At 41.0% G+C, this 12,654-nt stretch overlaps 1 protein-coding gene across 4 annotated transcripts in view; it reads left to right on the top strand.

Moving 5' to 3' along the window:
* Positions 1-12,654, top strand: part of LOC135207485 (uncharacterized) — a 79,932-nt gene that overhangs the window by 43,061 nt on the left and 24,217 nt on the right. For all 4 annotated transcript variants that reach the window (XM_064239273.1, XM_064239274.1, XM_064239276.1 and 1 more), the window contains exons 7-8: positions 7,245-7,465; positions 10,455-10,577. In XM_064239273.1, coding sequence (XP_064095343.1) covers positions 7,245-7,465; positions 10,455-10,577 — 344 coding nt within the window. The remainder of the gene's footprint in view (positions 1-7,244; positions 7,466-10,454; positions 10,578-12,654) is intronic.

Below are 12,654 nucleotides of genomic sequence, written 5' to 3' on the forward strand. Positions count from 1 at the left end.
GTCTGAGAAGGGATCGTGTTTTGGAAGGGGTTTGCATTCGAAGCCAATTGTGGGAGTTGTGGTGGTTGAGTCACCACCTGATATGGTTTGGACCCAAGAGGTAGTGATGGGACCCTCCCATTGCTACCTTGAGGGCGGAACCATCTCCAAACATCAGCCCATCGGAATCCAGGGGGGGCTGGTGTTTGGGGTGGGACTCCTGGCTTTTGTCCGGAAGCCCACCAATACGTTTGGAGTGGGGAGTCGGTCCCCATTAGTGGGGGCAGAACTCCCAGCAGGCGGATAGGCTTATACCTGGGCCACTGCAAGCGTATTGGTGCTATCCCGTAAGGGTAGGGTATGGGGTGGACCATTGGGAGTCGACTCTCACTTGTGCCATTGGTGGAGAATTTGAATACCTGACTGACCCACGATACCTTCTTGATATAACCAAGCAGTCTACAAATATATTTGAATCTATGGATATCGAACAATGTTTGCCCTCCCCTGGATCTGACGACTTAACGGCACTGGCGACAACTTCAGGCATGGACACGGTTATGAGCTCGGCTATCACAAAGAACCATGCACCGAGACACCAGGGTGCTATTAAAACTGGTGGATTTGATATGAACAATAGAGTGCTTTATTGCACTAATGCAAGCCTTTCGTTAGACTACGAGTGCTTGCATAGTGTCGCAAAACAGTTTGGTAAGGTGGAGAGGATTAAGATGCTTCTAGAAAAGACAGCAGTCTTTTTCTGCATACATTAGATTTTCCTCTCCCCAAGAAGCAAGTGAGGCACAAACGAATTTAAATGGTCACATTCTAAATGACTCTGTTTTAAGCACCAAGGTGTTTTCGGTGAGGAATTTGAATGATGAGCCATTCGATTTTGTTCCTAAGAATGAAGAATGTGGACCAGCAACATATACCAGGACGCTTCCTCCCCCTATATGGCATGTTGCCAGTTATAAAGAGGGAAGGAAAAATTTCATTAAAGCTGCAGAATGTATTGAGAACAAAGTGGGTTCTATTCCTATTGGTAGTCTGAAACGATATGGAAAGAACTTACTCATAAAAGCAGGCAATGAGACGCAAGCTATTTTATTATCAAAGTTTAAACCCCCAGAAAGTGGAAATATTGAGGCTATAACATCGCACATTTTCTTTAACACGCTGAAAGGGGTAGTTTATTCAAGAGACTTGCATGTTTTTAATGAGGAGGAGATTCTCCTAAGGTGCCCTCCTTGTGTATCTCATGTAAAAAAATTGGGAGGGGATGCAGCTATGCTTTTAACTTTCTCCTCCAATTACTTGCCTGATACCATCAATGTTGGCCATGAGAGGATGCAAGTCAAAAAATATAAAAGAAACCCTAAACAATGTCGCAAATGTTTCGAAATAGGCCACATTCAAGACTCATGTGGAAACAATAAGAGATGTTTCTGTGTGCTCTGCTGAGCATGACAATTTGGACAAGTGCGAAGCAGCCCGTTATTGTTTCCAGTGCAAGGGTGATCATTCTCCAAACAGTAGGACTTGCCTCAGATACAAGTTTGAGCAAGATGTGTTGGCAGTGGCTGATAATGAACATCTCAGCATCAGTGCAGCAAAGCGTGTGGTAATGGGGGCTAACAAGAGTGCCAACTCTACCTATGCTTCTGTAATAAAGTTGATGAAGAGTTCTAGCAATGAGAGGCCACCAGTAATAGAATTTAACAGTAAGCATCGGAAACCTGTTTCTCCTTGCACAGGAAATAATAATCGGAAACTTATGTCAGCAAGTGCTTTGAAGCCCAATACTAAAAATTGTTCTTCCAAAAGCATGGACAATTTATCCTCTCACGTTGATACAAATGTAACGGTTGCAAATTCAGCCCATAAGCAAAGTTTGCAAACGTCCACAAATAATATCATCACCAAGAAGCAACCAAACTAGAGAGATCTAGCTCGGATCCATCAATTATCACAGTTACTAAGAAACATGATAAAACTAAAGCTGCGCCCACCAGGAAGCGTATAAGAAACAGATCCCCGAATAATGAAAGTTTTATCATAAAAACTTCAAATGGGTACAGTGTTCTGGAAGAGATCTTTCCGCCAAGGAAGATAGTTCCGAAAGCAGATCCAGTTCAAAGACATGCGAGTTCTCATCAGTCTTGCCGCCCCAAGACTAATAGCAGTAGTGATGCACCTAATCATAGTAAAAATCCTGAGCATCAGCCTCAAATTCAGAAAGCTGTTTGTCGGCAAAGAACCCTAATCTCTGATAAAGATGAAAAGGGATCAAGAAAACAATCTCTTATTAAGGAGAATTTTCCTCTCCACCCTAGGATCAGTACTTCCCCTCCAAAGAGTGGGAAGTAGTACATTACCACCTTATCATTCATGTTCGATGTCCTTCAGTGGAACTGTAAGGGTCTCAGAGCCCGGACAGAAGACTTTAAAGTTTTAATGCATGAATTCAATCCAGGGACTGTATGCCTGCAGGAGACTATGTTAGGTAACTCTCCATTATAACCTGGACTTGATTATGCTATTTTTAACTCTTTTTTTTCCCCCAATTGGAAGGTGATCGTGCCCATGGAGGTGCTGCAATTATTGTTAGTAAATCTCTGCAGCACTCCACAATACAATTAAATACAACTCTACAAGCTGTTGCTGTCTCAGTCATATTAGACAAAAGGATAACGGTTTGTTCATTATACCTCCCACCAGATCTTTCTTTTAACATTGGAGATATTCTGTCCTTGATTAACCAACTTCCCACTCCTTTTCTCTTATTAGGAGATTTTAATGCCACAACCCCCAATTTGGGGAAGTCGGTGTTTAGACAGCAAAGGGAAAATAATCGAGGACCTTATTGACACGAATGATGTCGCCCTATATAATAATGGGTCAATGACCTTCCACAGCATTCATAATAATCATCTCTCTGCACTGGACCTTAGTATTTCCTCAACAAATATCCACCTTGACTTTAACTGGTCTGTTAATGAAGATTTGAATGGAAGTGATCATTACCCGATCCATCTGAAATATGTTGTAAATGCTCCATCTGAAACATTACCTAAGTGGAAGGTAGAAGATGCTGACTGGGACAAGTTCAGTAAAGGAGTCAATCTAGATAGGAAGTTTGAGTCATTTCATTCTCACCTGGATGCCTATGACTACTTCATTGAATCCACTCGAAGAGTGCTGAGGGCTCGATTCCCAAGACAAAGGTAAACCTCATAGACCTGCAGTTCCCTGGTGGAATAAGACATGTGGTATTCTGAGGAAAGTCACTAGGAAGTGCTACCGACGATACAAAACTAGTGGCTCCCCTCAGTCTAAATTAATCTATAATCGTGCGTTAGCCAAGCAGCGGCGCTTTTACAAGAAAGCCAAAAGAGAAAGTTGGCTTTACTATATCAATGGAATAAATTCCAAAACTCCATTGAGAGTGGTGTGGCGCAAAATCAGGAAACTAAGTGGAAAATTTGTTGCGTCACCATTACCCTCATTAAAGGTCAATAACACTCTGATCACAGAGCCCACTGAAGTTGCCAATGAGCTGGGAAAACACTTTTCTCAAGTTTCTAGTCCTGACAATTATTCTCTAGAATTTCAAAGAATTCGGAATGCCGAAATGACTCTGAAATTTGAATCTGGAAAATCTGAACCATACAATCACAAATTTTCCTTAAGAGAATTTCAGGAGGCACTCTCTTCAACTGAATCAACAGCTCCAGGGGGTGATTCAGTTTTATATGAAATGCTTAAACACCTCCCAGATGATGCCAAAAAGTATCTACTCAAGATTATAAACAAAATATGGGAAACTGGAATTTTACCCAAGGACTGGAAAATATCCATAATTGTTCCCATAAAAAAAGCCTAATAAAGACGCTTCCCAAGCCACCAGCTATAGACCAATAGCACTTACCAGCTGTGTGTGTAAGCTGATGGAAAAAATTATAAACACCAGATTAGTTTGGCACTTGGAAGCAAAAGGACTAATATCTCCATTCCAATTTGGTTTCAGGAGAAATCGTTCCACCCTTGATCCCTTGCTGAGGCTGACCAATCAAATCCAGCAAGGATTTGCCAAACGATGTCAGACTATTGGCGTATTTTTCGACCTTGAGAAAGCATATGACACTACTTGGAGAATTGGCATCATAAAACAATTGCACAAGATGGGCATATGTGGAAGAATGATTAAATTTGTATATTCCTTTTTAACAGAGAGATTCTTTAAGGTTAGAGTGGGCAACACTCTCTCCCAACCTTTTGTGCAGGAGGAGGGTGTTCCACAAGGAAGCGTTTTAAGCGTAACACTTTTTTCAGTGGCAATAAACAGTATAGTCCAACAAATATCATCACCTGTTAAATGCTCACTTTTTGTTGATGACCTTGCAATATACTGCACAGGATATGATGCCTTGTCAGTATGTAAACATCTGCAAAGGTCTGTTAATGCCATTACAAAGTGGGCTGATGAGAATGGTTTTAAATTCTCCTCCTCTAAAACAGTTTCTGTGAGATTTACTAGGTGCCAGCGTGTGGAAGAGGTTCCCACACTCGGTTTAAAAGGATCTATCATTCCTTATGAAAATGAAGTGAAATTTTTGGGAATGACAATTGACCAGAAATTAACATGGGCCAGCCACATAAACTCCTTAAAGATTAAGGTTAAACAATCTCTGAATATTTTAAAGGTTGTTTCTGGATTTAGTTGGGGAGCTGATAAAAAATCCCTGCTGAGACTATGACTCGTTGTGTAGGTCCAAGCTAGACTATGGCTGTCAGATTTATTCCTCAGCTTGTCAAACCAGGCTGAAGGAACTAGATGTTGTACACAATATGGGGTGAGAAATATGCTCAGGGGCTTTTAGAACTTCGCCTGTTGAAAGCATATATGTTGATACTAACCAACTTCCCCTTGATTTGAGAAGGCAAGAACTAGGATTAAGGTACATGGCTAGAATTAAAAGTGCTCCCAAAAATCCCTCTTTCCAGGTGCTGAGGGAAGCAGACTCACGGTACTTTTTCTGGTATAAGAGCCTCTAGACCATTCCAAGTTAGACTAAATGAAGATGTTAGGGGTAATAATCTTAAATCCCAGAAAGTCATGGAAGTAAAACATCCTGTGTATCCTCCATGGCTTATTCCAGAAGCATCCGTGTGCAAAAAAGCATTTAACAAAAAAGACTGTCCTGAGGAAGAGATTAGGGGAAAATTCTTGGAGCACGAAACTGTCCATACTAATGTGACAAAAATATATACGGATGGATCAAAGTCAGGTAGTGGTGTTTGGCTGTTGCAGTTATCCTTGGTGATACAGCATATACAGCTAAACTACCTGACTTTGCATCCATATTCACAGCAGAAATTAACAACCATAGTCTCTGCCTTGGATATGTTGTTCAAAGTAGCGACACTAATTTTGTCATTTACTCGGATTCGAAAAGCACTTTAGAAGCTATTAAAAAATTCAATAGCTTCCATCCTTTAGTTCAAAAAGTTCAGGAATCGCTCCTCCATTTGTATTATTTGCGTAAATCTGTCTCTTTCTGTTGGGTCCCTTCACATGTGGGGATTTGCGGAAATGAGATGGCAGATAGGGAAGCTAAAGCTGCTAGTGTCTCCTCAGAAACAGCCTTTAGTAAAGTGCCTCATACAGATCTAAAAGGTCCTTTTAGGTCTTATATTTTAAGCAAATGGCAAGAAAGATGGACTTCTCCTCATCTTGCCAATAATAGAAAGTACAGAAATATTAGAAATAATATATTGCCGTGGCCTTCGTCTTTCCAGTCTGATAGGCGAACAGAAATAGTTTTAAGCAGACTGAGGATTGGGCACACTTATTTGACCCATCAGTTTATTTTAGAAGGGGGCAGCCTCCCAGAGTGTGCTTGCGGTGGTGAGATGCTAACAGTGGAGCACATTCTGGTTGCTTGCCCCAGATATTTTAACCAGAGAGAGAGATATCTTAGGGGTAAATCCCTTTATGATATTATGGGAGATGAAGCAGATATTTCTGCTCTCATCTCCTTTTTAAAGTCTATAAATATTTTTAATAACATTTAATTATTTTTTAGCTATCACATCATAGATATATATATTTATTTATTAAGCATTTTCTTCATTTATTTCTTCATTAATTCATTTATTTCTCAAATGGTAATTTATATATGAACCATTTTCTTCATACACTTATTAACTCATTCATATTGTAATTTATTTAATCTCCATTACGGCGCTGAATGGCTTCTTTGGCCCCAGTGCCTGGGCTTTTGCCCTAAAACTCATACATCCATCCATCCCTAGGAAGACTATTATGGTCTACCAGTTCCAGTGCCATGTATGAGAATACTCCAGAGTTTCAATTGGGTTGACCATGATATGAGGATTTCACATGTTCAAGAAAGTTCTATCAGGAGGCACACAACAACATGAGACTGACCTAATAGAACTTAATATCTAATATTGGCATCATTAACAGTGCTCAGGACAGTCTCCTCTTACCCCCATCACCACACCCACTACCAGTGTTACCTGGAGTCAGTCCTCTAACCTAAGAAATTGAAAAATTCTCTGCAACAGTAACAACCAAATCTCATGGTAGTCAGGACTTCCGGATGAGATGCTCTGAGGAAATAAGACGTGCTGATTACCATAAGCCATCACCCAATAAGGCAGTGAACAAGATTGCACAAAAGGAATATTGACCATTGTAATCAGTTACCTAGTTTATGTGTGAGAGGCACCAGCTGATCGACAGTGAGTACCAAAGTAGCATCCTCATAGCCATCATCACCACTTTCCTGTCCCCACCCCTGAATATATACAACCAGAAACTCCATACTAGTTAGTTCATATCTGACTTTGTTGAAACCATGCTTTACAGCATTGAACTGCAGCATGCAAAATGTTAACGGCCATATTTTACATTTTGTGTGCTTTTATAAATTGTATATTTACACTAGTGAAAATAAAATGCTCCTGTGTCCATACCCTTGCTTCAGTTCAGTGACATGAATACAGCAGTAGTACTATGAGGCAATTGTGACCTTTCCTCAACAGGCAAAGGACTTGCTATAGAAATGAGAAACTTTATTATAAACCAAACTCTGCTAATGCAGCCATAATTTTTAAAGAAACATACATTATTATCATATTATTACTATTATTATATAAACTTATGCCTCCATTGTAAGAGGCAGTAAAACTAGAAATTTATTTCACATACAATATTAATGTTTGTCTGCTTACAGTACACATGGTTGAATGCAGAGTCTGACCAAAATATTGATAAGGAAAATGAAATTAAAATGAAAAGTCCCACAAGATTACATACTAGTACTAAGAAAACAACTCTGAAAGAAAATGCACAAAAACCTTATCCGAAGTCTCAGCCATCAGTGAAGAAAGTTCCAGTGTTACCAAAGAAGTCTGGAATTCCATGGAGAGTTGAATATAGACTCTATGAAAGAAAGTAAGTGGATATAATTTTGTTTTGTTTTATTTATGCCTTTGGTATACTGTTTACGGTATATATAGTTTGCAAACATTTTGAATGATCTTAGACTTGACATTTTGTAAGGTTAGGTTAATAATATATATGATGCTCAGCTATTCCTATTTGTATAATCAAAACCCATTAATTTGTATTGACCTGATTTTACCTGGCTAGTAACTTAAGCAAACCCTCATAGGGGTCACACTTGGTTCTCTGAGATTTTCCTAAATGACTGAGAACCGATGCCTGACTTGGGCTCAGGGCCTTATCAATCTGGTATCCATATGCTAGACCGAATAGGAGGCTAAAGGAGTCCACACTCCTCTCCCTTGCTCATTATTGTGACCAGGAATGTGACATTTCCAGGTGGAGATTCAATTTACCAGTCAGCTGGGACCACCTTCCACCTGAAAAGTGTCATGTATGTAAAAGGCAATGGTTTGTTTTCCTGAAGGAACAATTAGCTCATTTTCAAAGTAATTTGTATTTTTCTTAGTTTTACAAACCAAAACCTTTTATTGTTATGCTACCTCAGTCAGCTGGGTTAGTCTCAGATGCTGATGAAAAAGTGCTCTTACATATAACATAAGCCATTGTGACATTTTACTCTGTGTGAGATGCAGTCCCTTGAAATAAGTTTAAAAATCAAAATGTATATGATACATATGTATATACATATCTGAAGTGTTTAACTTTGTCACAAGAGATCACAGTAATGGATATTTGAGGATGGGATATGTTGCTTGTCATTGAAACCAGTTGCTCATAACCCATACCTAGTAAGGCTTTTGAATTTTCTAGACCTTTTTTTGGAAAATAGTGCATTTTATATGTAGGCAAATTCAGTACTATAGATGGCATGCACTAATTGGTATTTCATGCCCTTGTTTAGAGGTGTTCCTTCTCCAGCATGTATTTTTCATCATTTGACATCTTGGGTTTGTACTAGCTATCTACACCTGTGTATCATTAGCTCAAGTTGAAATTCCTTCTGATCAGGTATGGGAGTGACCTGCTTATACCTGTCAGGCTCTGACATGCATTTAGTGCTCAAGTTGCTTTAAATGTTTCAGTGGTTATTATGGAAGCAACACATTCTCAAGTGGAGGTATCAGCAGTTGTTTATGATGTTCTTTTGATTCACCTTTCTTCGAAGTAGAACTAATTCTTCCTCTCTTGCAACTGTATATTCTTTTATTATTGTCAGTAGTGGAATTCACACCCGTTGCAAGACCAACTACACATGACCTGATAGGGGAAGCTGAAAAGAGGACTTACAATCTTGAGTAGCCCCCAGCAAGGCTTCCAAGCAAATAGGAGTAATAGTAGACTGAGCTTGAGCTCTACACTCCAGGTTGTTGAACCCACAAATGATCTCTACAACCTCAACAAAAGAAATAAAAAACTCCTGCTTTTCTCCCTTCGACAACTTGAAGAAGAGGCAGGCTTATCCAAATCACCTTCATTTTGCAACAACACCAAAAAAGTTTCTTCAGAAACACCAGCTTTCTGCAGTCCAACTGTAGGCGACAAATCATCAACCAAAGACGCAGCAGTCAAAGGACCCGGTGCGCCAACCAGTAAAGACACCAGAGACCTGTCCCGACTGGAGCCAGGCACCGACTTCTGTGATGAACCAAGCACACCAGAAACACCAACCCGAACACTCATAACAGAAGGCTCATGTACATGTTCATGGACGTATTCACGTACACTGCCGTGCACAGCAAACTCATGTCTGTGCGATGGAGATGTATTTCGAACTCTAGATACAGAGCGAGAACCTCTTGGAGGTGAATCACAAACAGCATCATCGGGAGATGAAGGTAAATGCACAGGCTGAGAGTGAAACACAGGCAAAACAACCGGCTTGGACAGAGAGTAAGCAACTGCGTAACTCCCCAACGCGGTTAAGAAAAAGACTAATGTGATGGCATGGGTTGCACGTCTTTGACCAGCTTTTGCCCAATATGCGCATGCATGAATTGCCAGATTTCACAGATTTCCTTGCTTTCACAATCTCTGATTGTTTAACCGGTTCCAGCTAGGGAGCTTGAAAAATTATCCTATTGTAAGACCAAAGGTTTGTTAGCTAAGAAAAATACAAATTGTTTTAAAAAATTTGTCATTTTGCCAAGTTCCTTTGTTTTACACATGGCCATCAAGGGAATGACACTCATTGCTGAACTGAAAGTAGTATATGAATAATTTTGTATAAGATCAGTCAATTCTCAGACCTGCAATATGCTGAGTACTAAGTTACAGAATATACTGGGTCAGACCCGAGAACCCCTCATCGAGGTACAGGAGGCACCATGGGTGTCAAACCTTCACCGGGGTTTAGCCTTGAATGCAAGTGTAGTTGGTGTCAGGAATTGCATTAAATTGAAAGTAATATTAAATATAATAATTTTCATAAGAACGTAATAACTGTATTAGCAGAGCTGATTTTATAGTTCACATTCTACATTTGCTGTATTATTCCCTTTCATGTACAATATAAATCAATCAGGAATTGACATATAATCTTATGACAGACGGTATGGACACAGTTGAGAATTTTACCCTTTTATTTTTACTTTCACAAATTCAGATTACAAAAGGCCCTTGTGCCCACAGAGAAAGGGATAGCAAGATAAATAAAGTGAATATAAAATAAACTTTGCTGGTGCAGCCATTATTTTTATTGAAATGTGCTTGAGGGGGTCTTCTTCAACAACAACAACAACAACAACAACAACAACAATAATAATAATAATTAGTGTAATACAGTATGTACCAAAAATACAGATTCACTGCAAAATATAGTCAACTTGTTCATTATATGGAGTAACAGTATTGATGTTCCTTTTTATTCACAGCTGCTTTATGAACTACCTATTACCAATCTTTAGAGACAGTGCATTTTTTAAAAATATGATTAATGATTGTGTTTGTATCTATTTTTACATGTCTATTTTTTCAGAGAAGGATTGAAACCAGGTTCATTTATCGACTCATTACTAAGGAGTGATAGATCAACTTCAGTGGCTCCCCAAGATTCAGAATTATCCTCTGAGAAGACAACTATAGACTTAAGGAAAATTAAGTATGGATTTGTAGAGTCAATTAATCAATATTGGGTGCATGATTTATATATGTCTAGGAGTCATAACACCATTGTAGACAATAAGCATTGAGCCCAATGTTCTATGTAGAAAAGGCATTTGTTTCACAGGTTTCGGTAGACTATACTGCAGGGTTAGTTTATTCATTGGTTTTCCTATTTCTTACTTTAATATTACTTAGCTTACCCCTTTTTGCATTTATCTCCATGTAGAGTCCACTGGAACAGCCTTTAATATGCAATCTGAATATTCCATAGTACAGTTAATGTTCCTAAAATTTCACAAATTTTAAGTTCTCCCTGAAGAACAACTTTTTTTTTCAATTTTTTTACTTATGTTTTCTTTATACTTGCTCATGTATACTGCACTTTCAGTTCAGTAGAGAATATCACTACCTTCTCTTTTGAACTGGAAATGCACACAAAGAAATTTTCTCTTTCTTACCACTTGAATTTACTCACCTGTCTTATTTTCCCATTCATATTTCTAATGTGTTCAAAATGTAAAATATATTTCCTTAATAGAATCCTGTTATTTTGCTGGAGAAAATTTTTTGTGTAGCATCCCCTTTTGCCTCAACTACATCTTTCACTTCATAATTTTCCTAGTTGTACTTTTCATCTCTCACTTCATAAAAAATCTTTTGTTCCGACACGGCATACAAACCTTCGGTCCTTTTACAATAGGAAGGTACTAGCGGCAGCTGGATAGGTCGTAAGCTTTCGAACAAGGGGTTCGGTAGTTAACTGCTTGTCCGACAGGCGCGCGCGCGCGACTGGGAGGTAAACAAATCACTTTTGCTTTCGGCCTCACAGTGGATGGACGTGTGTGTTCGACGCTCTCTGCCCGCTGCTCGTCGTTTGCTTTCTGAGTATTTGGTTGTAATTGTGTATGAAAGAGTATTGTAAGTACAATCATTCTCTCTTTGCATAATAATTACTGCCTTCAATTGAAATATGATGGAATCTCCTCGCCTCGCTACCCCAAGGAGACTTTGCCCGGGTATCGAAGGGCGTAAATGTGGGAAGTTTAGATCGTTCCCAGAGATTGACCCTCATATTTTTGTGTGCTCGGTGTCGGGGGCGCGAATGCACCCGGGCCGAGCCCTGTGATGTATGTAATGACTGTCGGAGGCGCAGTGGACTTTGTATGATGGCAGGAAGAAGCGAAGGCCTGCAAAAGGAGTCGTCGGAAAGCTCTCCCGCGACTCCTTTGGTGACGGACACTTCGTCTTCTTTCCTGCCGCCCGCTCAACTTCCACGTCTCGCGCCTTCCCCTTCGGGGGGGGTGTCTAGGTCCTTCTCCTCTCCTGACGTGTCGAGTGTGGAGGAGGGCGCTAGATACCCTGACGTAGAGTTGTACTCTGGGTCCTCTATCCGCTCGTCTTCGCGCGAGCGGGTAGAGGATCCTTCTAATCACCCGACTTTTGCCTCCTCAGGTGCGGTTGCCGTGAAGGATGACCTCGGACAGGTGTGGGTCATCGTTGGGGCTGCAGGGCGTGCCGATGTCCCAGGGGCTGCTCTATCACTCGCTGGCTCCGTGGCGGTCACTCATGCAACGGTCACAACCACCACCACGACCCTTACAACACCCGGCTACGCGTCACCTCCTCACCTGGTGTACACCCAGCACGCGGTCTCTGTGACACCCACAACATCGTGCAGGGGCCAGTCGCCGTAACTCGGGGGAGTGTGATGCCGCCACCTGGGTTTGCCGTGCTGCCGCGACCGGACTTCATGTGCCCGAAGAGCTCGCCCCTGGACCTCCCACCGGTACCGAGGACGTCTGTGCCGCTGGTTCGACCACCTGGACCGCCCACCACAAGCCTGCCGTACCTGCCGTGACCACCGCTGCTGTTCCTGTTCCTGCTCCTGCCGTCTCGACTGCCGTTCCTGTGATGCTCGCACCTGCTGATGTTGTTCCTGTTCCTGGCGCCGCTGCTCCGATTGCTGGTCTGTTCGGACAGGTACGTCCGGGTCCCTGTTGCTTCGGCAACAGCAGCCCGGCTTCGTCCTGGATGACAGACCTGACGTCGGTCCTGAGGAGGTTGACGAAGAA

Source organism: Macrobrachium nipponense, chromosome 32 (genome assembly GCF_015104395.2).
Source record: "Macrobrachium nipponense isolate FS-2020 chromosome 32, ASM1510439v2, whole genome shotgun sequence".
Classification (NCBI taxonomy): Eukaryota; Metazoa; Arthropoda; class Malacostraca; order Decapoda; family Palaemonidae; genus Macrobrachium; species Macrobrachium nipponense.